The sequence below is a fragment of the Aythya fuligula genome, chromosome 2, assembly GCF_009819795.1.
Source record: "Aythya fuligula isolate bAytFul2 chromosome 2, bAytFul2.pri, whole genome shotgun sequence".
NCBI classification, from domain to species: Eukaryota; Metazoa; Chordata; class Aves; order Anseriformes; family Anatidae; genus Aythya; species Aythya fuligula.
The window spans coordinates 124585680-124613080 of record NC_045560.1 but is presented as its reverse complement, the minus strand read 5'-3'; the positions used below and the strand labels follow the sequence as shown (position 1 = coordinate 124613080).

Below are 27401 nucleotides of genomic sequence, written 5' to 3'. Positions count from 1 at the left end.
AGGGCTGTGTCCTGACTGCAAATTACCACAACATATACTTATGTTGATATAAGGAGAAAAATTGTACTTCAGAGTTTTTGTATAAACTCCTTTATATTGATTTTTTAATTGTCAGTGGTGCTCTGAGAGATCAGAGAGGCATTTCTGATACTTAGTTTAAAAGCGGAGGAGAAATTATTTATTTTTCCTATATATTATTTGAATCCTGTGGCTGTATTTGTACTATTAAATTAAATATTCCAAAGACCATTCTTCATCACAGAGGCCAGATGGCAAGGAACAGCCCATGTTTATGTTATTAAGCTATGTCACATCCAAAATACTGTGCTAACATACAAACTGTCTGCTAAGGATGAATACTGACCCCAAATACGCCTTCTTTTGTGGTGCTAATCGGCCACAGCCAAGAACATGTCATGGACTCTTCTAACATATTTAAATGTAAATGATTGAGTTCATGTGCCCAGGAACACCCTCTGGAAATGTTTAATCTTCTTTTACAGACATAAAATTTACTCTTAAATTCAAGATAGTGGGGTGGGTTTTTTTGATGGGCACCAAGTATTTATATAACTCACCATCAGAGTCTGACATTGCTGGCTCAGATGTTTGAGATACCATGGAGACATCTTCTGGCCTTTCTGCCATATTATCTCCTTGCAATCTAAATTGTGGAAAAACAGAACAAAAACATATGCAATCACATTCCATAGATAAGACACATAAGAATGTTAACTGACTACATACCTCTCAACACCACTGACCTAATTAAAAGAGTGGCTTTGCTGAGAAGTCAGCATCCATGGTCCAATCATATCATTCCAGATTGTTTAATAGCCAAAACCTGACTCTACAAAACAGTCAACTAAATCCTACCTTGCATATTTATACAAGACTCATTTTAACAACAATGGATTTTCAGTGGTATCACATATATATGAAACTCTGCAAGCATCCTTCACTACGTTCAAAAATATTTGAACTGGACAAGATTGTACTGGGTGTCTGTGTCGATGAGTTAGCAGCAGGGTGGCGGCAGGGTTGTCCTCAGTGAGAAGATGCCAGGGGCTGCTCCGTGCAGGACACAGATGGTTCTAGCTGGCTCCAGTGGACCCACCACAGGACAAAGCTAAGCCTGAAAGCCAAGACAGTGGCACCTCTGAGAAAATGCATTTAAGAAAGAGGAAGATATGCGAGACAGGTAGAGGAAGAGGGAAGGCGTGGGAAAGAGCAGTAGGAACATCACAGTAAGAGAAGGAGGTGCTCAAAACACTGGAGCAAATATTTCCCCAAGCTTGGTGTGAAGACCATGCCAGAGCCAGCATCCATTGCAGACTGTGGAGGACCTACATGGGAGCAGGTGGATATTTCCTGAAGCAATCATGGCCCATGGAGAGCCACAACGAAGCAGCACAGAGAAACTGTTACAGATTGACCACAACCCCCATTTCCCCTACACTGCTGGTGGATGGGAGTAGAGGAGTCTGGAATGAAGAAGTGAAGTTGAACCTGGGAAAAGGGGGAGGAAAGGTGTGATTGTAATATTACTATTCTTGTTTCTCTTTAGCTGAGTCAATTTCAATTGGCAATAAATTCAATTAATTTTCCCCAGGTTAAATTTGTTTTGCCCACGACAGTAACTAGTAAGCAATCTCCCTGTCTTAATCTCAACCCACAAGCTTTTTCACCAGAATTTCTGCCCCTTTCCTGGTGAAGGCAATGAGTGAACAAGCAGCTGAGTGGGCTCTTAGCCAAAGTTAACCCACTACAAGTAAATACACACAAGAGTATTTCCTCCCTTTTAAAAGAAAAATCCAGTCTTTATTGAAGGTATCGTCTTCATGCTTTCCTCCTGCATCGGCTGACTGCAGTGCCTTGGCAGTAATTTACAAAAATAAATCTGTTGTTTTTCAAATGAGTATCCCAAGAGTCCCACCATACTTCTTCAGGTTCCTATGAATCCTGAATACAGATTTTACTCTGAAGAGATGGTCTATAGTGCTTAACACAATATAACTGCCATTTACATAAAATTTATTTTAAGTTGAATTTATTCAGACATGAAAAGAATAAGAAAAATGCAAGCCAGTTTTGCAGAGCCCAGGAATTATAAGAATGCACTGAAGTAAAACCTTGGGGAAAGAAATAACTCATCTCTTAAAAGAAGTTCCTTTCACTCTGTATTCTCACTCTCTGCATCTGCTTTACATGAGTCTTTGAATTAACCTTTGAAACCAAACAGAATCTCCATATTTGCCCTATCTGAATTTCACATTTTATGACTTGCACATTTATCTAACTTATATTCTAAATATTTTTTTCTCCCCAATAATTAAGTTTCTGTCCTTTTAGGACAGAAAACTCAGTATAAATTCATAATGACTCTTACCTGAGGAAGCAGTTCCATAGAACTCAAAACTCCTTAAGGCAACAAAAAGATAAAACTCAGAAGTTGTAAACCCAATTTTGAAAATGAATTCTATGAATCCCTTATAGCTGGTTTGTAATGCTCTACTTGCCAATTCTTTAAAAACTTAACTTATAAAGCAGGCTCTTCTAAAGACAACAGTAAAACAGAAACAAGTAGGTTTGCACTATTACCATAAAGATATTCAAACAGGGAGAAAAACTCCAAATGAAATAACCATGTAAGGGAGAAAGACCTCAACAATCACATCATTTGCATTTGCATTAAAACTGACCTGCATTACATACAGACACATAAATATTGCAAGCATGTATTCAAGTGTATAAGGATATACATGGAATCATAGGAAACAGAAGCAATGCACACTTGTCTGCAACAATTCTGATAATTTATCTGTGCTTAATTAAAAGGAAAATTAATCCAACTTTCTCTGCTTATATTGCACTCCCAAAAGATTATCTCTAGAAGTAGGTAGGAGCTGCTTCATTTATCCCTTCAGAATTCTACAGATTTTGTAATTCATTCCCATTATGAGATTTCATAAATATCCCTGCCCTCCCCCCCCCCTTCCCCCCAAGAAATCAGACATTAACTATTTAAAAGATTCTAATTTTATTCATGAAATTACATACAATTAAGTGGATCCTTTGCCTCATGACAACTTTGAAAAACCCAGATCACCTTCCTTTTACTTTCTAAAATCTACCTGTAAGTTCTTTTAATAGTGTAATACATGCTACTTCATTATGCCAAAAGCATTACACGTGGAGCTACTTACATAATTTGAATTCTGGCTATAAAGAAGTAGGGTCCCTGTGAGAGGAAGATTTGATCTCTGCAATACGCAAATCTTTGAAATGACATCTACTTTTTCTAACAGAGTTCACTATTCACACTAATATGTTCACTCAGACATATTTTCTAGCGATCTTGTCTTCTAATCCAACTGATTTTACTTAAGCAGAATATATGGTGAAACATATCACTACTATCTGAAAGCTAGTCCTTCCCACAACTTGTATTTGACAAGAAATAAAAGTTGACAGTATCCAAAGTCCAGATGAGTTTATTGTTCTTCCTTATTGTAATCAGCTGTCATCATACTTCCCCATTCTTTTTATGCGACAGAATTTGTGGTCTTGTTTTCATATCTCCCTCATACCCATCAATATCCAACGTACATGAGACATTAAAAGGACAGCTTCTTGACATTATGGTAATTGCTGCTTTAGAAAGATGTGAGATGACTAGTTAGATTGATGACCCCACTTAGAAGCTGAAAAGAAAGAGACGAGATGACACAACAAAACAATTCCTTATTTGAATCCAAAATCTATCTAACAGCATTCTAAAATTACTAATTATAATGTGTAACTAATAAAGTATGGGATTAGTGGAGAGGGAAGGAGAGGATAATACTAGAGAACCTGTGATTTCTCCACTTGTACCTTCCCTAAAACTATGCAGTAGTCCTCCATCAGCTGCAGTTTCCAGACAATAGGGCATTGGAATTAAACTATAATTTGGAGAGAAAACTAAGAGAAAACAGTTAAGGAAGCTGAAATATTTTTTTTCTTCCATGACTTAAAGTTGGCATGCATTTTCAAATATGAAATTTGTGCATTTATGCCTAAGAAAACTGCTTTTTAACAGGTAAAACAAAGTCTCTCTTGGAGAGCAGCTATAGGTATGTCTGTATTTGAGTGTGCACATACAGATAGATGCAAAATAAATTCCTCTAGCACACTAAATTGCTAATGTCAGCATATACTACGGTTGTCTTCTATATCAACACTATTGTCATGTGATATTCTTAAAATTAGTAGCAAAAGAAATTGAAGTAAACTCCTTGTTTTGGCAGGATGCTACAGCAAAAATATTCACCAGTAATCACCATTCTTTCAATATTAGTGAATGAGAAAAAAAAAATTACTTCCAAGATCAGATTCATAGAAATAATTGAAACCACTTAACCACAAGCATAGGTACTTTCTGACATCAGGGTATAATAAGAAGGAACAAAAAAATCCTGAACACAAAACAGAAATGTTTCTGATTCATGAATATTGAGATATATGCTCTTTAATATTTGCTGTTTTGTGTAAACTACCAGTTAAAAATACGTACATTATAAATTGCCTTGTGCTAGTTTATGGTAGAGGTTGTCATATGGGAATTTTTCTGTGTTAAATTGAATACTAAACAGTATTCACCCTCAAAGGAGGGTGGTGGCTTGCTCACAGTCAGAAGAACTGGGGTTATATTTATATTAATACTATTCTGACAAACTGAGGTGCCAAAAAGAGAGAGAAATAAGAAGAAAATAAAATGAAACAAAAGCAGGGTTAGCATTTTTGGAAAAGCTCTTATATAATACCCAAACAAACAACTACAGGCAAACATTTTGAAATTATGATGTACATGCTGACCTTCAGATTCTGGTAAATGATTATGAGACTTTTTCTGTTTTAAAATACCAAACTAGAGATGAACTAATTGGCTCCAATTCTGATGTCCCCTAGGGGTGAACAACAGAAACCTTGAAATTCCACTTCGGAAGAAATCCTGAAATCCTGCTATTTCTAGACAATACAAATGTTTCTTCTGGCTTTTTTAGTAATAAAGAAAAGTTCCTTGAGGGGTTCTAAGAAGGTAAAGGGCACTCTCCAAGGAAGAAGTGAGAAATTACATGCCTGAGAACTGCAGCTCTAGCTGTTCTCTCTGTTCTGCCCTGTGTCAGCTAAATTTTGTTGAACCAGGATAATTTCTGTAAAATATTCTGGTTTCTATGAATCATTATTTCGTAAAGAACACACATTTCATTGGAAAATTCCTGATCTGTTTTGCTGAAGTCTCTGCTGACAATGTTTAGAAAAACGTTGTGAGAAGTAGGGGAAAGTTCAGCAAACAATCTTACAGCAAAAAGAAGCAAAGTCATTTTCACATTCACCCAAGATCAGTGTACACTTTTAAGGCTACAATCACAAAGAAAAGTTGTCAGTTCTGAAAAAAACAGATGTAGCATCATGTTTGCATTGGACTCTAAACTAAGGATACTTTATTTTGTTGAATCACTAATTTTCCTTAAATTACTTCAAAGCAGGATAACTATCTTGTTGAAAAAAAAAATAAATCCTAATTCTTCAGTGTTTTATGTTAATTTTTTTTAGGAAGTAGTTATTAATTTGGCTCAAAATAAATAAATAAATATACATTTTGTAAGATTAAAGAATATCCCAAACTTATTCACAGAAGGAAGATGATGGTTTTTTTTTTTTTTTGGTAAGCAAAGCAAATCTTAGTCAAGTTGAGGACTTTTTGGTTTTTATTTTCTTCAAGTCATCTACTTCTTTTCTGTAATTTTAAACACCAGATTTTCATCTGACATCTCTGATAACACCATAATACTGAATTATAATTTCCATAAAGCAAATATAATATCTCAATACAGTAAATATATATTCATAACTTCAGGGACATTAATAGCAACAGTGATCAGACAAGCAAAGTCTTGAAAGCCCCCGCATGCTTTTAGGCTACATCGAATGTTTTCTTGCACCTTTCCCTAGCAATCTTAACACCACAATACTTCATAATCATCTGTCCTGACTTGCCTATAATATAGTTAGCTTTTTTCATTCTTTCTTCCCAAACATACTGATCCAAATTCTGATCTCATGTACCCTGACTTACTGTCTCTACAATTTCTGCACTCAGTTATACTGGTGTAAAATCCAATGCTTCACCAGCACCTAAATATAATGCCAGGAATTTCTGACTGATTCCATTTGTTCTACTAACGTATTTTGCAAAAATAAAAATGTCAGAACTGTGCCAGCAAAATTCTTAGTTTATCAACAGGTGAGGATTAAAAAAATAATAAATAACAATTCTCCGGTATAGACTGTACCAGTTAATATAATGACAATATTCTATTAAATAAATATTATTAAGCAATATACAGGCAAAGTACTTTTCTGCTAGTAAAACTCTCCATCTGTTTTAACTACATACTCTAGCTTCCTAATGAAGATTAGGTTTTGAAAGAAGTTAATACAAATTTCAAGTCAAGAGACTACGGAAGAAAAATGTCCTAGATCTATGGGGAAAATAACAGAGGATTGTGAATTCAGTGAGTTATGAAAGCGGCTGGCACTTCTCAAGCTTCAAATAATAATGGGAAAGCTCTGCAACATGTCACCTTGTAATATTAAAAAATCAGTGTCATAGCTCCTGTTTTCAGCATAGACCAAAATACAGGAAGCATCAGCATTGAAGAGAAATGAATCATGATGACTATTGGATTATCCTGCAGAACATTATCCAGGAAAGCAGACATTTCCAAAATTAAACTCTAAGAGCACATGAATAAATACAGGTATTTAGCAAAATTTCTGAATAAAATGTAGGAAAATAAACTTAGTAACAAATTCAGCATGTTCTCCAACTGAGATTTGTAATTCCTTTAAATGTATTTTAAATGGGTGGTGTAAAGCTCACAGGCAGGAGTCTGTTGTTACTATCACCAGTTCTGTTTTTGTCAGATATATAGCATTCAGATTTTTTGATCTAAGGTACCTAAAGCCTTTAGCCTTACCTAAAATAACTCAATTTCCATTGATACTAAAAGGATCAAAATCTGTTCCTTACTTTTGCACTCAAGGACACTATTTCTTAGTGGTTGCACACTGAAACACAGCAAATGATCTGCAGATTCGTAGAAGCTGCAGTTAAAAATGGATTCTGGTTGTAGTCCATTCTCTTTCTGCAAATTAAAAGCATTATTTTACAGTCACTCTTCAAAGACTTCTGTGGAAAGTTGCCATATCACCAATACATAATTCATATCCATAATATTTTTGGCTGGTAAAACTAGAATATTCACTTGCTGAGCAAATTTATACATTGATACAGCCTGCAAAATAATCTTTTCTGTGTGCTGTTTGCCTTTTCAAAATGCCTGAAAGCAGGTCTTTGTGCATTTAAATAAGTACACTCTGCAACTATTTCTGAAGAGAACCCAAAGTGGAAATATGTTTCCCAGAGTAAGGAATCCATAAAGAGACTGAATTATCTAATCCTTTTACAAGATGGGGAATTAAGCCATTCTTACGGCAATCTTTTATCTGCTGCTGGCTTCAAACCATTATCTCACAGGAGAAAAATTACAGTCTTTGTCAGTCCTTTCAGCCTTAACACTCTTTCTTCCCCTGTGAACCATTTTTTCCAGGACTTGTGAAAGAGTTGTATGTGTGTGTGCATGTGTGTCTTTAAGAGCTATATTAAACACTTATCCAGAGCCTAAAATTATGACCAACAAGCTTCCCTAAGCTCATGAGCTGCTGGTTTCCTCCCTTTATTGTTCTCATCCAGAAGCAACTGCTATCACTGATATACATCACAGTGTAGAACAAAACAGAAAGAATCTATAACCTTCACAATAAAGAATTAGCTTGCAAGGCACACATCAAAGAGGGTGAGGGAAAAGGAGGGAAAGCCTTGGGCTTTTTAAGTTATTGCAGCAGGGCTAAGTGTGTTTTGTCAGTGAAAAGAAAAAGAGTTCTACAAATGAAGGACAGGACGATACGGATGTCACCCTCTATTAACAGACAGTACAACAATTTTCAGGACTAGGCAAACAGAAAGTACTCTCAATTTCATTTTCAAATATGCTCCTACTGCTTACACTACTGCAGATCAAGACTAGCACATTCAAAAGAAATAAAAAGTCCTTAAAGTCTACTTTCCTTAGGATTATTTAACAGCATTTTAAAAAATGTTTACAAGTTTACCAACCCTGTCATTCCAGTTCTATCTTTCACAAGCAGCCTGATATTAAGAAAAATAATAATAATAAAAAGTCAATATAACTACAGATGACCAATAGTTCTTTGAAAAGATGTGACATGTCATTAATTCACAGAATCTTATACTGTATTTTGCCTAGAGAACCAAAACCAGATACTATTCCCTGTCAGTGAAGTTACAGCTACAGTAGGGCTATCTTTGGGTTAACCCCTTGCACCAAATGCCACATTGACAAAAGCAGTTCTGTCATAGGAACAATGCATTAGTATGTATGTACAAGACGTAATTTCCACGTAAATTTTATGTACTTACTATATTTCAAGTATATTTCAAGTACACAAATCTGTTTTCACAAATGTGCAAACGCTTATCTTTCTTCAGACAGAATTATTCCATTTCCCATGTACAGTCTGATGGTTATTTATGTCAAAAACAACTCTACCCTACACGTGCAGCCTTTAAGAAATTAAAGAGCTGTTAAATAAAAATTAGCTGTTATATAAAAATCAGTAATCTCTGAAAACGCTATGTCACGCAAGGACACTGATATCCACTGTTCCCTTTAAAGAGATATATGCTTCATCTGAAAATAGTGGTTTCTGCACAGCTTATATAATTCTTGATAACAGACAGTATTTTAATTATCACAGTATTTATTACTTCAGGTAGATGAGACCTTGGTCATTCTTTTAAAACAGTAATTCATTCAGAGTTTGCCATGAAATTAATTAAGATTTGTGATTAAAAGTGATAATATCTTGTGCATTTCAGAAGTAAATCTTAGATCTAAGAACTCAAAAAAAAAAAAAGCATCATTTGAAATGAAACAGAAATTCTCAATTTTGCATATAGTAAGATGTCCAAAAGAAACACCATCCAGTGAAAGACTAGGCAATGCTTGCATAAAAGACAGATGAATGTGTTACCCCGAAAATTTAGCACATTGACCTACTAACTCTTAAAATTCCATTTTTGCCGTTTGTCTCTGATTAACCACTAGGACCAGTAAAAACTTTTCCTATGTTCTTTTGCTCTTCAGTGTTTTTCTATTTTGGTAGAAGAACAAATAAGATGGTATACCATGTGGTATATATGCCAATATATATTGGTATACCATTCCAGAAAAGGAAAGATGAAGTGGCTTATTTTAGCTGTATTTAACACTGACAAAATCCAGTAGAGATAAAGAGGAGACAATTGTGTTGTTTTGTTTGTTTGTTTTTACATGTCAAGCCTGAGGAAACTGATCACTGCCCAGATTCAACTCAGCAAAAAAGATAAACTCTTGTGACTAATTTTTTTTTTTTTGCCTGTTTTTCAGCACTTTTTTTTTTTTAATTTTTCACAATCCTTTTAGTTTTTCTATTTTTTTTTTCTAAGTAGCAAAAGGAAATATAAGTTTTTCTCCATAATTCTCCAAAATCAAGGGAAATTTTGAAAAGTTATAAAGCACTATTATATACAGTTTCATTAATTTATTTTAGAATCATAGTTGGAAGGGACCTACAAGGATCATCGAGTCCAACTCATGGGTCCTCAAAGGACCACCCAGAAAAAAATAATAATAAATAAATCAGACCATGTGTTTGAGAGCATTTTCCGAAAGCTTCTTGAACTTTGGCAGGCTCAGTACCATGACCACTGCCCTGGGGAGCCTGTTCCAGTGCCTGACCACCCTCTTGGTGAAGAACCTTTTCCTGATATCCAGCCTGATTTTCAACTCTTAAAAGGAAAAAAGATGCAAATTAAACACTTAAACTGTTTGGAAAACATAGGACAAGGTCTGTGAAGCTAGCACAAACAATCATGAGGAAAATTCATCTCTTTCAAACAGGAGGTCCAATAAAATTAAGGTTACAACAAAGAAAATAAAGGGGAAAAGATTGCAAAATGGTAACACAAGTCATCTGGAATGTTTTGCACTTCCTCTTTAAGAATAGCCACTTAGAAACAGTACACAGACAGATAGCTAAAATGAAATGCAAGACAGCAAAGAAAAAATTATGTATACATAATCAAAAGTTTTGGTAACATTTGAAGACAAACTTCTTAACAGTTCATGAATGAATTCCAATCAGAAAATTTTCCCCACAAAATGACATCTGTACCAAACACTTTAATTTGGAAACATTTTTTTTCACTAAAAACTTTGAAGTCATTTGTTCTCAAATTTTAAGAATGTTTACAATTTATTTGTTATTTATTTAAGTTACAATTACAATTTATTCTCCTCAAATCTCCATGTCTAGTTATGGAATCCACCTTTTTTAGGTTATTCTCCATAAAACATTAAATTAGGAAGTAAAGTCTATAAAGAAAAGGGGGGATTTAAAGACATCTTTTAAAGTCACACACACAGGGCTTTACTCCCAATTCTGTTAGGAGTAGATATTTCATACCCCAGTAATCAAGTCCTATTCTATCTAATTCCATCACTTCTTGGTTTACATTAACACTGCAGTTAAAGTGATGAGTCTAATTATGCAAATGTATCCATCCGAATCACCTTTAAAACAGCATCTGCATATGTTGTCAACTGTATAGTTTTGACAAGACACGTAGCAGCTAAGGAATTTTTGCATGAGCAGAAATTTTCCTTTCAGTGTAGGCATGGCTTTTACCATCTCACCAAGATACCAGGTAACATTACGCATTCTCAGGATAAGTGGAGAGCAGTACATAGAGTTTTAACATCTTTTAGTACTGCATGCATTTTCCAGTTTTTTGTTTTGTTTTGTTTTGTTTTGTTTTGTTTTGTTTTTTTGAGTGTAACACAGCAAAATGGCTCAGCCTGGAAGAGAAGACCTCACACTCACACTGAACAGCAGTTCGCTGAAAGGGCAGGAGAATTATCTACAGGGATAGAGAGCTGCCCAGAGAGGTTGTGGAGTCTCCTTCTCTGGTGATATTCAAAACTCGCCTAGATGCCATCCTGTGCAACATGATCTTGCTTGGTAGGGGTGTTGGACTAGATGATCTTCAGATGTCCATTCCGACCTCGGCCATTCTGTGGTTATGTAGATTGCTTGGTCTAATTTGGAAGAATATAAAACTGGATCACCTGGTAAAAAACATACCAGCAGAAAACTCTGCATCCTCCCTTTTTCCAGAATCTATTACATCTGTATGTGTTGTCAGAGGTTGCCCCTCTTCTTTATCTCACTTCATCAGACTCTATCCCAATGCTGCATGGTGCAGTACCCATTCCATGGTAGTTTCCCATCCTCAGACATGGAATTAGTCTGGGGTTACATACCCAGACAAGAAGGAGAACTCATCCCATTTCACAAGACAAGTCAGCCACCCCAATTGTTTCTGTGAAGGGAATACAATGACAATGAGAGCAGACTAACCATAAACAATAAAAATGAGATCTAATGCACAGCTGAAGTTGAAGAAGCTCAGTAGGCTTCCTCCCTTCCCTTGAGGAAGCCTTCCAAGAGCCCATCTTTCTAAATGCAGTCATTTGTTAGTGTTTATGATCTTCCTCAAAGAGGCATCTGCTGTCATTAATTTCTCTCTTTGTTGTCTGAAGTTTCAGTAGTGTTGTCTGTAGACAGTACATACAGTAACATGCCTTGTTTAACAGCAGTTTCTTCTCTAATCACAATAATCAATTTTTCTGCCTTTACTAGTTAAATAAGATCCACTTGTCAAGTTTCAGGCATTATTTTCTGCCCAGCTCATTAGCAAATTTTCCAGCAAATGCTGCTTAAAGACCTCAGGTCTCATTATTATTGTTACAGCTTTGTTATACTTAGATAACTCTGATGCTCCATAGGACAAGAGGGAATGTCCTCAAGTTACACCAGGGGATGGTTCAGGTTGGATATTAGGAGAAATTTCTTCTCAGAAAGAGTAGTTAGGCATTAGTCCAGGTCGCCCAGGGAGGTGGTGGAGTCATTGTTCCTAGGGGTGTTTAAGGAAAGGTTGGATGTGATACATTTAACATTTAGTTAGTTTAGTGGGTAATATTGATGATTGGGAGACAGTTGGACAGTTGATTTTGGAGGTCTTTTCCAACCTTAATGATTGTATGATTCTATAAAGCATCTCCATACACTCTTACTCTGTAGCAATCCAAAATGTCTAAGATTAACACCAGAGAATTCCCTGACCGAACAATTTATTTCTGTTACTTGCTAGAGATATATCATGACCAACTCAGACAATTGTTGAATTGTTGAAACACTATTCTGCAATTTATGACAAATTTATGGAACTTCATGGCTTTGGCAGATTCATTTTTTTTTTTCCCTAGCTGGTTCCTTCATTTCTCTTCTCTTTTCCTCCCTACTTTCATGGTCCTTATGGCAGTATGCCATGAAGATGTGCTTAACTTCCAGCTAGTTCAGAGCACCCACATGCGATTATTTTAATTTCACATAGTACAACGTGTATTTGATGACATCGCAAGTACACATGGAAGTTGTGAAGACCACACTGTAGAAAAGCAAACTTATAAAAAATATTCCTAAAATCCAACTGATTGAAGAAAAGTTGACTGGCTTTCGTAAATAAGCAAGCTAACTTGAAGACTTGTTGGGGAAACCAAATAAAAGGAGTTAGATACAGATGATGAGTAGGGCAACAATAAATTTGTTACAAAGGCAAACTGACATGAGACTTCTTGAATACTTTTTCCAAACCACGTTTTCAGAGAGGATCTGTAAATGGTAGCATGCACAGAGCACCTCATTTATCCTACATTGTCAACACAAGTTACTAACCTTGAACTGTACTCCACATCCCAATGGTGATTGGTAGAAAAGCCATGCTACTTTTTTAATGTATAGATTTATTTTGTTTGTACCAATATATATGATTTCTCTAATATGTTAAAAGGCCTTAGGACATTGTGCTTTCACTCTAGTTAATCTTAAAAAAATATATTAACTAAATGTATTGCATCTCAAACTTACATTTGTATGCAACTAGTGCTCCTTCCCAACATTCTTGTTCAGAAGCCTTCAAGCTTGTGGCACAGTATGTTTTCTATAATCCTATTTCTTTTTTAATCACATGCAACCCCTTTTTTGTATCCTATTGATGTTAAGAAGAATGAATGCAGCCCTTGCGCTATTAAAAACAAAAAGCTTCTTACTTCCAGGAATGCATTGGCAAGACTCCACAAGAACAAGATTTAACTTTTGAGCATGGCAGTGGGCATACAAGGCTAATGGGTGGTCCTCAAAAAAAAAAAAAAAAAAGCCCTTAAACTTCATTCAATTGGCCATAGTAAATTAATATCGTCTTATGCCTGATCAAAGTCTTGCAAAACTCTCAATGTGCACACCATAAGATGTGAGAAAATATGGAAGTGCTGTTTGATTTTACAAATTGTCATTTACACCTTTGTTTAATACATAAGAGTTTTGCTTATGTTTGAGGGTGTCTTATGATTCATCAGACAAACCTGGAATTAATTTCTTTTGCCTGTATGTGAGAAAGGATTCACAAAATTGTGTTACAGAATAGGTCAGTCTATTCTCCATGTCAGTCTAACTAGCTGTGCTCCTAGACAAAGATGAAATTTTTATTATAAATGCTTTGCTCAAATGATCTAAATCCAGATTAGTTGTACTAAAATTGTCTTTGCTAATTTTCCCGACTAAATAGCAGGAAGCAAACATTCCACACACAGTTATTTTTGTAGCCCCTTTTTTCTGTATCTACGAACCTTGTTTTGTTCTACCTTGTGAATGATGTCACCCTTTTATTTAGATGACTTAATATGCTGCTTAATGTTCTCTGTAGTCCAAGAGCAGCTATGGGAATAACATTGTTCTGCAGCTACTTTCCCATTTGAAAAACCTCTTAAAGCTGTTATCCATCTGCATTTTGCTCACCGTGTGTGAAACATCTATACAGAAAACAGTAAGCTCTCTGTTTCTTACAGATATATTCCAGCCTACAAACCTATTTATGATCCAGGAGAATTAACCTCTCCTTTTATTTTTCCTTTTTTCAGAGATTTTGTGTATTTGTTGTTGTCGTCACTGTTGTTTGTTTGTATGACTGTTTTAATCATAAACTGAAAAAAAAAAAAAAAAAATTAAAAAAAAATAAAACAACAAACAACAACAACAACAACTTGGTGTGATAGCTTGAAAGAATCCTACATCTTTATCTCCTATATATCTGGGTGGAGTGCTTTAGCTTTTGTTAAAATTACTAATATGGACTGTGACAACTCTATCTATTATTTGAAGATGATCTGAAATTATCAGCATTCATGGTTAGATATTAGTTTCTAAAAAGCTTGATTTTGAAAAATATATATATATTTCTAATTCTGTTCACTCTCACTCTCATTTCTTACAATTCTTGAAAAAACTTTTACTTTTTTCTGAGAGACTTAAAGCTAGGGAGGATGTTTTGTCAAATACAGAGCCTCAGCTGCATTGCAGGTTTTCCCCACAATGTAAACTGTGTTTAATTTGCTTTGTAACAAATCCAATTTATAACTCTGCCTATAGCCACTCCCATTTGGAATTCTTTTTTAAGATCTTCCTCTGATACTGTGTTAAACACTGCATCAGAAAAAGCGGAGGTGAGTTCAAAAGGAAAGAACTGTTACTGTGCAGAATAACAGCTTAGTGAAAGTCATAGAAAACCAGCCATGTAGGACATTTAATGCTAGCTTGAACTAAATGTTAGTTGTGACTCAGGGAAACAAGGCCGTAATGACAAGGAAACAGGAAACCAGAAGCTGCTAATATTTTCCCCCTTTTATTATATTCCAGGATTTGGATCCTGATTTTCGTGTATATTTGAGCAGTAAGTGAAGAGCTAAATGAAGTCTGATGAGAAATATTTCAGCATGAGGGAAACAGCTGGTTCAGTCTACACTTCTCACAAGTCACTGCACTCCCTTGTTTAGCCCATTTGTAGGAAGCTATAGACTCCATGAAAATGTTAAGATATATTGCTGCACTGTACTTTACTGCAGGTGCCTTCAGCAGAATGAAGCACCCAAGCACTCCTCCCAGGCATAATCTACTAACGTAATCTATTTAAGTACCAGGGAACTCCTTCTTAGATGACAGAAGTCATCTGTCTAGATGCCTCTCAGAAAAGACCCACCATGTCCAAAGAAGTGAGGAAACTTCTGGAGGATGTATAATAGAAGGTAATTTGCCTGCACAATAAAATCAGGTCGGGACATTAAAAAAGAAAAAGGAAGAAAATAAGAAAGGAAAAGGAAAAGGAAAAGGAAAAGGAAAAGGAAAAGGAAAAGGAAAAGGAAAAGGAAAAGGAAAAGGAAAAGGAAAAGGAAAAGGAAAAGGAAAAGGAAAAGGAAAAGGAAAAGGAAAAGGAAAAGGAAAAAACAAAAAGGAAAGGGAAAGGGAAAGGGAAAGGGAAAGGGAAAGGGAAAGGGAAAGGGAAAGGGAAAGGGAAAGGGAAAGGGAAAGGGAAAGGGAAAGGGAAAGGGAAAGGGAAAGGGAAAGGTGACTGAGCTAGCATTATGCAAATACAAAAGTAAAATTAAACTCTTGTCGGAGCCAAGAAGAATGTTTCCTAACATCTGGAACACTGACAATCAAATTTGAGGTAAAAAGTCATATTCTTCCTACAGACAGCCAAAATACCTGCAGTAAACATGATTTGGTAGTCTGATTTGACAAGTCCTATTATCTACAGAATCCCCGCCGGCATTAATAGGTCCATTCATCTCAAATCAGTTTACACAATGAAAAAAAGGGAGTAAAATTAAGAGGAAAGACATCTGTTTAATTGTAGCTAGAAGTATGCATAGCAACAACTTATACTGACTTCTCTTTCAATTGTATTAAAATGTGCCTAAAATCAAATTTAATCATTTTCATACTTGTACAGTACAGCACCTAAGTTTGCTTAAAGGACATGAAAAAAAATGAAAACATAATTTCCAAAACAAATATACTAATATGTTCTGTATTATGACCTTAAAATAAATACCAGGCTTTTACATAACAATGGAGATAAATGCCAACACAGAGGGACCTCTACAGAGGTGACCCAAGTGCTCAGGTTCTGGTTTTATAACATGGTATTTTCAATGGCTATATCACAGTGTAACAGCAAATTGAATTCCTCATGGAAGTAAACAGAAAAAATATATATCTTTATGTTCCTGAAGCCATTTGCTTCAAGCAGTTCTCTCTGTGCACTACTATAACTGTTGTGAGAAAGCACTGGACAAATACACTATGGAGGTACCAACAGGACAGAGCTAACTGTACTGACAGCTGTCTTGAAGATGGGAAAGGTGTTCTCAAAGTGAGTAAATAGTATGGAATGTTCAAAAAGAATCAATAGATTTCTTCATCTTGAAGAATAAATGCTAATTTCCTCACAACTGAATACAACAGCAATACCCAATTCTCTCTTTAAATATCCAATGTTAATGATCCGATGGTCTATATTTTGATACTTCAGAAGTTTAAAGAATCTGCTGAACTGCAACAAGAGTGAAAAGAACCAGAGACAAGTAGGTATCATCTAGTTCCTCCCTAACTTCATTAAACAGGGTAGGGAGCGACATAAAGCTCTGCAGATGACATAAAACACTGCTTTGCATTCTTTCATAATGAGAGTGAAGTAAGAAAAGGGGCTTTTATGAGATCTTTCTCTTGCAACTCATATTTCAGACTGCAGAGTCATATAGTACAGCCAGTTAAAGGACAATAGCCAGGTTGCTGGGTTTGGCTCAAGAGCTCAATCCTTTGTTCCCTGGTGTGCAGGATTGAGAGGATATATAGTATTTTTGACACCTGCTGTTAGGAGCTACTATAGGGAATTTAAAATTTAATTAACCTTCATAGTAATCCATACAAGACTTTGTATAAATTCAAAAAGACCACGTCTAAACTTTACATTTCTGTTTTCCTTACCTTTCTACTTGTTAATCCATGGACAACTGATGCCAGCGGAAAAAGGTGCCATACTTTCATGTAGCTAGTTGTTTGGAAACTTTTTACAACATAAGCAGTTTGCTTCTAGTGAATTGGGATGAATCCCACTACTAGTGTGTTTGCTCTTTTCTTAAAGCAGAAGGCCACACCGTTAACAGCAAAACTCCCTGGTATTACAAGGCCATCTTGCCACTGCTACTCTAGCAAACTGGGAAATGAATCTCCTCCAAGGCTCCATGACAGTGCTAAAGAGATGCTACTGAACGGGTGATTCAGTATGCCTATAGTTGTGCTCCCAGACTATCAGAAAAGGTTTTGGAGACCCTCTTCCTAAATAAGTACCTTTTAAAAGTAGTAATTTACAAGCAAAACAGTGGGGAAAAAAAAAAAAAAAAAAAAAAAAAAAAAAAAAAAAAAAAAAAAAAAAAGGAGAAACGTAGGGTGGCATATGGCCAAACTTTTGACTTAATTTCACCACAGGTTGCTTTTTATTTACAAGCAGCTAATCCCCTCTCAAACTACACAATGGAGCAGCCATTGGCAAAGGCAGGCAGATAAAATTGGCATGCCTCTGTATTGTTCTTGCTAATCTGAACCATTAACAGAAGGGTGAGAAGGCTAGTTTTGTCATTTAAACAGGCTTAAATCCTTTCACCAAATGAGCTTTTGTCTACATAGAAGAATGCATCTTGGAAATTTAAGGGGTTTCTGTTAGTGTTGCATTCTCAAGTTGACTTGGCTACAGGAATACCAACCTGTTTATTTGGCCCCCATACTGTAAATGCAAGAATTATTTCCAGCTGTCAAAATCAAAAGGGGTTCAACCTGATTAAATCATTTCTCAGAGGTGAAACAGGATGAGATTATAAAGTGCTAAGAAGCAGCTATTTGAAATCCTGGACTGCACCTGTGCAACTAAATCTCCATTTATACAGGTGCTTTTCAAATTGGATTTGAACCTTTAAATTCCCTGATTCATCCCTTGGAAAACCACAGAAGCTCAAATAACTAATGAAATTCAGAGACAGAGAGGCTTAAAATAGTTTCAAGCTGTGAAGTAAGGCCTCAGACTAACTATGTTCTTTGATTCATTGTTGATGCGACATATCAAGCATAAACATAAGTTGCCCAACCCAGATGCCAGAGGTTATAGGGTAGTAATTTAGAAAGTAATTTTTCTTTTTTCTTCTTCTTTTTCTTTTTTTTTTTTTTTTTTGTCTCTTTTTATTCCCCTTAGCACAGGAGAGGTCACCACCACCACAATACATATCTGAAAACCTAGGGAAAATAATTTATTGGTAGCATGATATGTTTTTGCTTTTTACCTGGCACATCTTGCACAGATATTCAATGTGACCTTTGCTTGAGGCTCAGCAGGATGAGCACTTCTAGTTTGATTGAATTTGCTCCCAGAAGACATCAGACTTGTTACTCCTTCCATTCTTAGATCATCAAGATCCTCTGCAACAAAACAGAATATGCTTAAATTTTGTAGCAATAAAGTTATTTATTCTGCACCTGCAGAATGTATTTGGCAGGATCACTAAACAATATAACAACTCAAAAATCAGGAAGAAATTATTTGAATAACAGTTATTTGAATAACACTAAGAAAAAACACTTCAGAGTATTTTTATTCATATATGTATTAGTATCCTGTTGTATTGACAGGGGTTCGTTCAAAAATATTAGCATTTCCACTTCAGACTGCCTATTTTTTAATCTTTATTTTTCAAATTCATTTATAAAACAGACAACACTTGTCAATTGCTTTGTGAAGAGATGCTGTCCAATACCTTCATTTGAAACAGGGATCCACATTGAAGAGAAAACTTTGTTTTTTTGAATGTATGATTCTCTTCTGACTTATTATTATTATTATTGTTATCTATTCACTTGGCAATGAAACAGTATTACTAGGATAAAAGTACTAAACTCCCCAAAATGGAAAATAGATACATATATCACATCAAAAGAGACCACGTATTTATAACTACTATATTGCTGCATCAGCAACAAATAATAATAACTAGATTTTATACTATTGTAAAATCACTCCCGCTTTGCAGGAAGACAGCTGAGGCTCTTGGAGAACTGTTTGCCCCAGATCATTCTGGAATTGTGTAGCTGAGTTAGAATGTAAATGAAATCTCTTGGTTTACAGTCAGGACATTCTTAACATAATCTATTTATTTTTTACTAACATATAAAATTGGCATATTGTGTATATCTACTGTATCCATAAAGCACTATTTAAATTTGTTTATAATTCAATTAGATTCTAGCTGAAAAAGAAACAAACAAAGCACTGACTAGCTGCCATTGAATGAGCACCAACCATTTCATGTACTAATGCATGTGACTTGTGGTATACAGTATGCAATCATCTAATTAAAATCTTCCAGATAATGTATACGTATACATTTTCATATATTTATGTCTACAAAAGAAACCAGATGTTAAAGAATACAAGTGAAGCAGAAAGTGTGCAAAGGCAGACTTTAGATCCTGGAATCAGATAGGGAAATGTCATGGAGAATTTTAAAATCAGAAGCTATATTCAACTGAAATTTAAAATACACAAACAGTCATTATAGATGCATAATGTGGTACCGGTATGGTCAGATTGGCAGGATCATGTCATGTTAACCATACTCTTTTGGGGATACATCTATTTCAGTAAACAATATCCATTGATCATGGTGATAAAAAGAAAGAACATCAAGACTAAACTTTAATTTCTTGTCAGTGAAGTGCTTGAACTAGATTTTCTTATCTGTAATGCTTCTGCTGCTTAAGAAAGCTCTTCCCCTCCCAAAATTCCTTGTCTTGGATATATAAATTGACAGTTCCACTGAATTTTCTGGCATCCATTTCCACAACTTTTCCTTCAAACTTTATCTAAAATTTTATATATTCAAAGGACTTGGAAAGCTATATGATAAAGAATTATAAAATCAATCATCTACGAGTCATTTCAGAGAAGGCATTACATATTTGGAACGTATTATGTATTAAAATAAATAATGTTTAATTGTGTTTTAAAGATGTGTGAAAAGTTCCATATTTTTTAACAGATGTAAACCACTGGACGCATTACAGTTTAAATGAAATTGAAGCATATGCCTCATTTTTTTTCCCCATGAACAGATGTGATTTCTTTAAATAAGGTTTTCAACTGTTCTCTGCTTGATTAACTTTTGGCTTTATGATGACTACTAAGACTGTTTCAATTGAACAATAACATAGGCTGCCCTTTACCATACCTTTTATATTTGACTCTGTATATCAAAATCATTTCATTTTTACATTTTTAGGCAACACTTAACGTTTTTATCTCAAGAGAAAAGTAAGTGAAACTTTGTGCAAATAACTTCGATTTCAGACGTACCTACAGCTGCAGCTAACAGACAAGTTCGCAGATGATTTTGTAGGACTGGTATATTGTCATATGCTGTTAGCCCGATAGAAGTAATCTGTACACTGAAATGCAGATTTAGAAAAATAAAAAGCACCAAAAAGCTATTAATATTCCTATAAAAGAAGTATAATTCCACCCTCCAAATCCAAATAAAATCTGCATTCTTTGATTTAACTTTGATTACTGCACTTCTGCCTCAGTATTGAATGTTTTCAGATTCTTCTACATGCCTCTGATTTACAGAGCAGATATCAGTCTTTCTCACTTTCTTGAAGCTCAGCTGAGCTTCAAGAAGCTGCCTGGTTCCCAACAGCCATAAATTTGATGGGAATTTTCAAGCTGTGGGTTAGTTTACATGTCATCTGGCAATCTTTCTGACTGACCATATCCATTATAGTCCCTTAATAAATAAATAAATAAATAAATACAATTAAAATAAAAATGCAATAATTTTAGTATTAAACAGTATATATATATATTATATCTATACATATATAAAGAACAAATTAAGCAATTTGGTTAAATAATTGCTGAATGTTTTGCAGAGGAATTCCTAAATAGGAATGTTTTAAAATGAATCTTAACACTGAATGCAGTAATGTATTTTAAGAATAACAAAAATAGGTTTCCAAAGGTTCAAATGTTTCTGTGTAATATCGGAAAGCATCAATCTTAGCAAAAAAAAAGGATTGCATTAAGAAGTCAATTCAGTTACAGGGTCTGGAACACTGAATCTTTTCTCTTTCTTTGTATTCTTTGCTAGACCAACTAGTGATGATATAGCTGAGCGGTTCAGTGATTTTATTGAGCAGCAGTGAGGTAATTCACTGAGAAAAAGAGATAAAAAAAAAAGCCAGTTGATGATTGCTTCTGTGACAGAGGACAGGAACACTGTGAAAACTCTCAAACCCTTAGGAAATTGTTTCCTATCTTTGTACAGTGATAGGCTGGAAGTTTGAGTAAATGAAAAATAGAATAAGACTCAATCTCACTTGTACTACTAAAAATGTATTATTTCAATGCAAGGCTGTGCACTGTATTTCTTCCATTTAATGTTATTTCTATGCAATTTTCTGTATGAATAGGGCATACAAAGGCCCAACATTGGTCCTATAACATTTCATTAAATATGTCCTACATCGTAAAAACAAAACAAAACAAAAAACTACAAAACAAACAATACTTTTTATTTTTCCCTCAAATCAGTGATTCAACAAAATAAATTTACAGAGCTGCAATCTTCATGCATTGCCATAACAATACACATGCTTAAAAAATGCTTAAAAGTGAGATAAAGATCACAAGTGTAATAAAGCATAGCACCGAACCAGATGTTTTCTATATTAATAATAATGTTGCACTAAGCTAAATTCTTTGTGATTTTTTATAGGCAAGTTTCATCAACAAAGGGAAGGGGGAAAGGGTATCTATTTCAGCTAAACAAGAACATATCTCAGTAATCAGGTAACTATTTTTAAATAGGATGTTGCTCGTAATTATTTATTTCCTTTCATTTTGGGGAGGAGGAGGTGGGGAGAGGAAAGAGTCAGTGATGCCAAGTATTCTAGAATCCATTCCAGATCATTTAATGTCTTGGGATAAGAAGGTGTGCAATCCTCTTACAAGTTTCTAGAAGACTCTCAAAGCTTTCATGTTAGGGCCAGAGCTGCTCTTGCGCAAAACCCTTGCTAAACATGATAAAAGTTCAGTTGCATAGAAGGCTCACATAATACAGTTCCGTGCTACACTGTTTGATATGATTCAACCATTTTTGCCTCTTTCCTCCATCATTAAATGCCATAATTTCTCAGGAGTAATTTAAGACATATAAGGTGCAGAGCTTGAAAAAGTCCTGATTCATCTTTAGAGAGATAATGACTGCTAAAGGTTTTTCTGTTCAGTCTAATGCTTAGGAAGGCAATAAATGTTTTCATGTGAGAGGCAATATGATAATGAATCCTGATTCATGTTCCTGCAGGCTACCAGTCAATTCTGATGCACTGCTAAAATAATGGCTTTTTCTCTGTAGCAATGAATTTCTCAAGGCAGTGTTCTTACGTCAGGACAGACACTGATGTAGTGTCCATAGATGGCATTGATTTGTCACAAATTGTTGGATAAAGGACAGACTCTTAATATGCTCTGGTATTCTCATAAAAATAAATAAATAAAGATAAAATCTACTTCATGTAATAGATCTACTTGTGTTCAAGGAATTTCTGCTGCTTTGCATATCATACTTGTATGTTTTATATTATGTTAACCAATCATCTCTGCTTTGGATAATTTTTCTTACCAATATCAACAGAGCCCAATAAAAATCCCACCTTAATTCCAAAAGAATTGTTGGAACATGCAGGATTTAAGCTTCAAAACAGAGGAGAACCATTAATCTAGAAGGTGTAATGTGCCACTCCTGAAAGTTATGTTTAATCATTTACTTCAACCAAAGGAATACTGGAGTTATCTTCTGCAATACACTAGCTACAGGACATTTCACTTTGTTTCCTCTTACTAATCTGTTTGAGGTTATGAAGCAGACAATGGTGTTTTTTCTAATGTCTTCCCATTAACACCTTCAAAACATCAGAATTTCACTCAGTCAGACCTTTGCCACAGACAGTTGATGCAAACATCGTCCCAAATAGATCTGTCAAAAGACTTTCTCTCCTACAAGCCATTTTAGGTTCCTGAACACAATTTTCTGAAGACATCTTACTTTATAAGTATCTGAAGTTGAAAATAAATTCCATGCATATTTGTGCTTCCACTGTTGGATGCATGCACAATTATTTGAAACCTGATTCTGCTAAGACCCTGAATTTGCATGTCCACCTCAACCTGTATCATTTGCCAATTTAGCAGAAATCTACCCCACAGTCAAAACCAACCAACCAACAAAATGGGTGCTGTAGAAAGCAATATAGTTTTCATATATCTTGAAAGAGAAAATGGATCAGTGGTTAGAGTTCTCACTTTTAATTAGCAAGAGAGAGAGAACTCTCTTCAGTTTCTCAATCTTCCTATTTTAAGCTGGGACTAGACTTAATATATGAGGTAGCCTTTTCTGATGAAGTTATCCTATTTTCATTAGAGCACGCTTTGATATCTTAGACAAATACAAAAAGAACTGGCCCACAGACTCAATCTCCTAGTTACCTTCCCTTTTTCCACATGAAGAACATTTGTTTACTACAAAAACCATATTATTTGCAGGTAAGACTGTCAGAGCACTGCTTTAGGGGATGAGAGCGTTTCTAAGATGTAGAGTGTCTGAGCTTCAGACTCTTGCTCCAAATCAGGCAAATTAAGTTTAGAAAACAAGTCTTGCATATCCCAGCTGCCCAAGCCACTCACCAGATGCAATATTATAGTATCATTTTATTTAAATGGAAAAGTCCACAGTTGAAAAGGACTGGCATTGCGCTCACTTATTATTCCCTACTGGGCATCCAAGGACAAAGGATCTAGCAGCACCAAATAACCCCTGCAAACAACTACCCCCGACAGCAACAGTAACTGACCATATAACACTGTTACTCAACCCAATACCAATTTCAAGTATACTGGCCCAAACCATCATGTAGTTTTTATACCATGCTTTATTTTCACAATAAAGGGAATCTAATATTAATTGGAGCATGGTCATTATTTCTAAATTTCCAATAAAATAAAAATTTGAATATTTCACTTGTTATATCACATTCCATAATGTATTACTTCAACTGTAGTAATTATACAACAGTACCTTTACTGTAATAGCAAAGCATCTTTGGTCTAATACAACAGCAAAAAGTCACAATTAGAAAAATCCACAAAATAACCAGAAATTTTGGAATTCAGAAGGTGCCAAAAGGAAAGTCCTTCAATGTTAGTCCTTGGCAAAGTTTTTCTTTTTTGTACTTTAGCTTAGAGTAAAAAAACTTTTTTAAATTAAAAGCAAATTTTCATTACTTCTAATCAGTTCCACTTCTTATGTCATTTATTTATGCACTCACTATATTTATTTTAATACGCAATTCAGACCTCATTCCAAATCCGTATTCTTAAGGAAAATCAACATGGTTTAATCTATTACTGTGGCAAAGCTTTTGTTTGTTGTTGATTTTCTTTGATCAAAGTTTTTAAAAAATCAATTTAAAATATCAGAACATAAGAAAGGAATGCATATTTAAAAGGTCTCATTTTGTTTTTAATTCCAGTTTGTTTTTTATTTTCTAACAGAGTAGCCAGCCATAATATTTTTCAAGCGGGCTCGGTTAATATACTACAGATGTTCCTTTAAATATAGCTAAAATCCTGAATTTCACATGACATTGTCACTTACATGTTGCTTCATTAAATCTATTTTGAATACTGATCATTTTTGTAAAAAATCATACAAACAACAAACAATTATCTAAGATAAATAATAATTAATTCAACAGTACAGATCAATAAAACTAAACCAACAATAGTGATTTTTCATCCAGAGAAGATGCTAAAAATCAATTTAGTTTTGTACGAACCAATTTTTGCACTGAGGGCTATATTCATATTTCTTTGCATCCATGTAGTTTACTCTACCAACCCCTTGACAGGATTAAATTTAGCTGGCTTGTTAAGAGGCCAGTGGAAATTCATACACTTTTTATTGAAATGAAAGTTGAGGCAAAGGATAAAAAGTACAAATAAACTTATATCAAACATTTCTAGTAACGCTGGACCTTCCAACTGCTTTCTATTTAAAAAATCACTAGTACAAGCATTTCTGTGCCAGTCCTCCATCATCTGTATGTTTTCTTTCATAAACCTATCTAGCACAAGGATTACTATAGTGGAAATATCTCTCTTTCCCCAACTTTTATATAAATATATATATATTTAATTAAAGTGATCACACTTCCAATGTAGTCATACACCATATTTGTCTTTCAGAGTATGTTCAGGAATACAGAAACACAATAAGGGAGACATTATAGTACTAGTAGAGACAGACATATGTATAGTTCAATGATGATCACCAAAAAGTTAGATAACAAGTTAGAAGAAACAAACTGTGAATCTTTGTTATTGCTCTTCAAACTTCTGCTTAGCTGCAAAGGAATAAATGCCCTCCATATTACCTCTGCTAACTGGGAATCAAAGATAAGAATGAGTATAAGATGGCATCCAATGACTTAAGCTCCATTTCTTCCAGCTCCATCCCTCTATCAGCTTGCATCAACTCTGCTTTGTCCTGAGACAAGACCATCTGTTTTCTATCACTATCTGTATTTTGGCCAGACACTGGGACATCTGGAAGACCGCACTGTCTATGCTCAGAGAAGCAGACACTGAGCTGGATACCATCAACATACCAATGGCATCACAGATGACAGTGCATGCTCTTCCTCATTCATTGATTAAATTCATACCACTATTGTCTTTTGAGAAAGGGTAAAATAAAAATTTTAAATATGATCTCAGCTGGGTCAAGCAGCCAAACTAGCAGGTATGTCAAAACTATCCCACAGAGCCTACAGATCAGCCAGGTAATATAGTTCCAAATAAACACCACAGTTTTCTAATAATTGTTTTATTGAAGAGGAGTGTATGCTTCAACAAAACAAAACAAAACAAAACAAAAACCAACAAAACAAAACAAAACAACAAAACAAAACAAAAAATATTTGGTTAAAAACCTGTGTGGTTGGGAGTGCTGTATAAGTGCTACTTACTCTGTTGGAAATCTGTTTTCTGTAACCTACTCATTCAGTGCACTGTTGGGTTATGCTTGCTTGTGCTTTTGGTTTGGATAAAAGAAAAACAGAAGGCTTTTGGATTTCCTACAATGCTTGCACAACCATACTGAAATACAAGAAAGAAAGCTGGCTGAAGTGGAAAATAATCTATAAATGTGGTACATGTAATACATGTGGTTGCTACACTTTCACTGAATACTGCAGTACAAGATTACTGCATAAATAATAAATCAATCGTTGCAACACATTAGTTCATGTAATGTTAGCTTGTGCCTACTATCATAGTACAGATCATAGAGATACATTTGCTTTTACTCAGTGCTGTTATCTTCTGGATTTGAATTAGAACCAAACATTTCTGCAGATAATTTCATTTCAGAACTATAAAACCATCTTGTAAGTGAATCATATAGTGTCAGCTGACTATTCTGCTTCTCAAGACATACAATATTAAATCATGACTCCATTGAACTCAAGTGAAATTTGCCATTGACTCCAACTCTGGAAATTTATCTAAAACATTGCAAGATTCTCTCTTTTGGGTTTTAGCTGATTAATGTAAGAGCTGTGAAACTCCAATAGATCTTGAGATATGTTTAACTCTGGAGTACACAGCGGTATAACAGATTATGAGCCACATCCCCTGGTGGCCACTGCATGCCATCCCCTGCAGAGTATAAAAACTGCAGGTTAACCATACGAAGCAATTCTTTCAATTGAGAGGGAGACAGAGATTCCAGAATGCAAAGCCTGTTCAACATCAGGTAGCAAATATTTCTCAACATTTCTCATGTAAAACAAATAAATAAATAAATAAAAATCAACAAAACAAAATAAACAAGGATGAAGGAAAGAAAACCTTTGGAAACACAATCTCCACACACTGGAAGGAGGCAGCAGAAAAGAATATATCATATCACAGAAGATAATTGACTAACTCAATACGTTTTCCTTCTCAGAAAGAACCAGATATACTAAATTCCTAAACTGCCATTAGTTCGACTGATAGATAAACATTAATCTCATTTGATTTTTAGGTTAAATGCAAACTGTACCAAGAGAAGGAACACAGAAAATAAGTAAATAGATAGATAGATAGATAGATAGATAGATAGATAGATAGA

At 34.9% G+C, this 27401-nt stretch overlaps 1 protein-coding gene across 2 annotated transcripts in view; it reads right to left on the bottom strand.

Moving 5' to 3' along the window:
• Window positions 1-27401, bottom strand: part of C2H8orf34 (chromosome 2 C8orf34 homolog) — a 172327-nt gene that overhangs the window by 36563 nt on the left and 108363 nt on the right. For both annotated transcript variants that reach the window (XM_032180823.1, XM_032180824.1), the window contains 2 exons: window positions 18459-18594; window positions 579-664 (listed from right to left, as the gene is read on the bottom strand). In XM_032180823.1, coding sequence (XP_032036714.1) covers window positions 579-664; window positions 18459-18594 — 222 coding nt within the window. The remainder of the gene's footprint in view (window positions 1-578; window positions 665-18458; window positions 18595-27401) is intronic.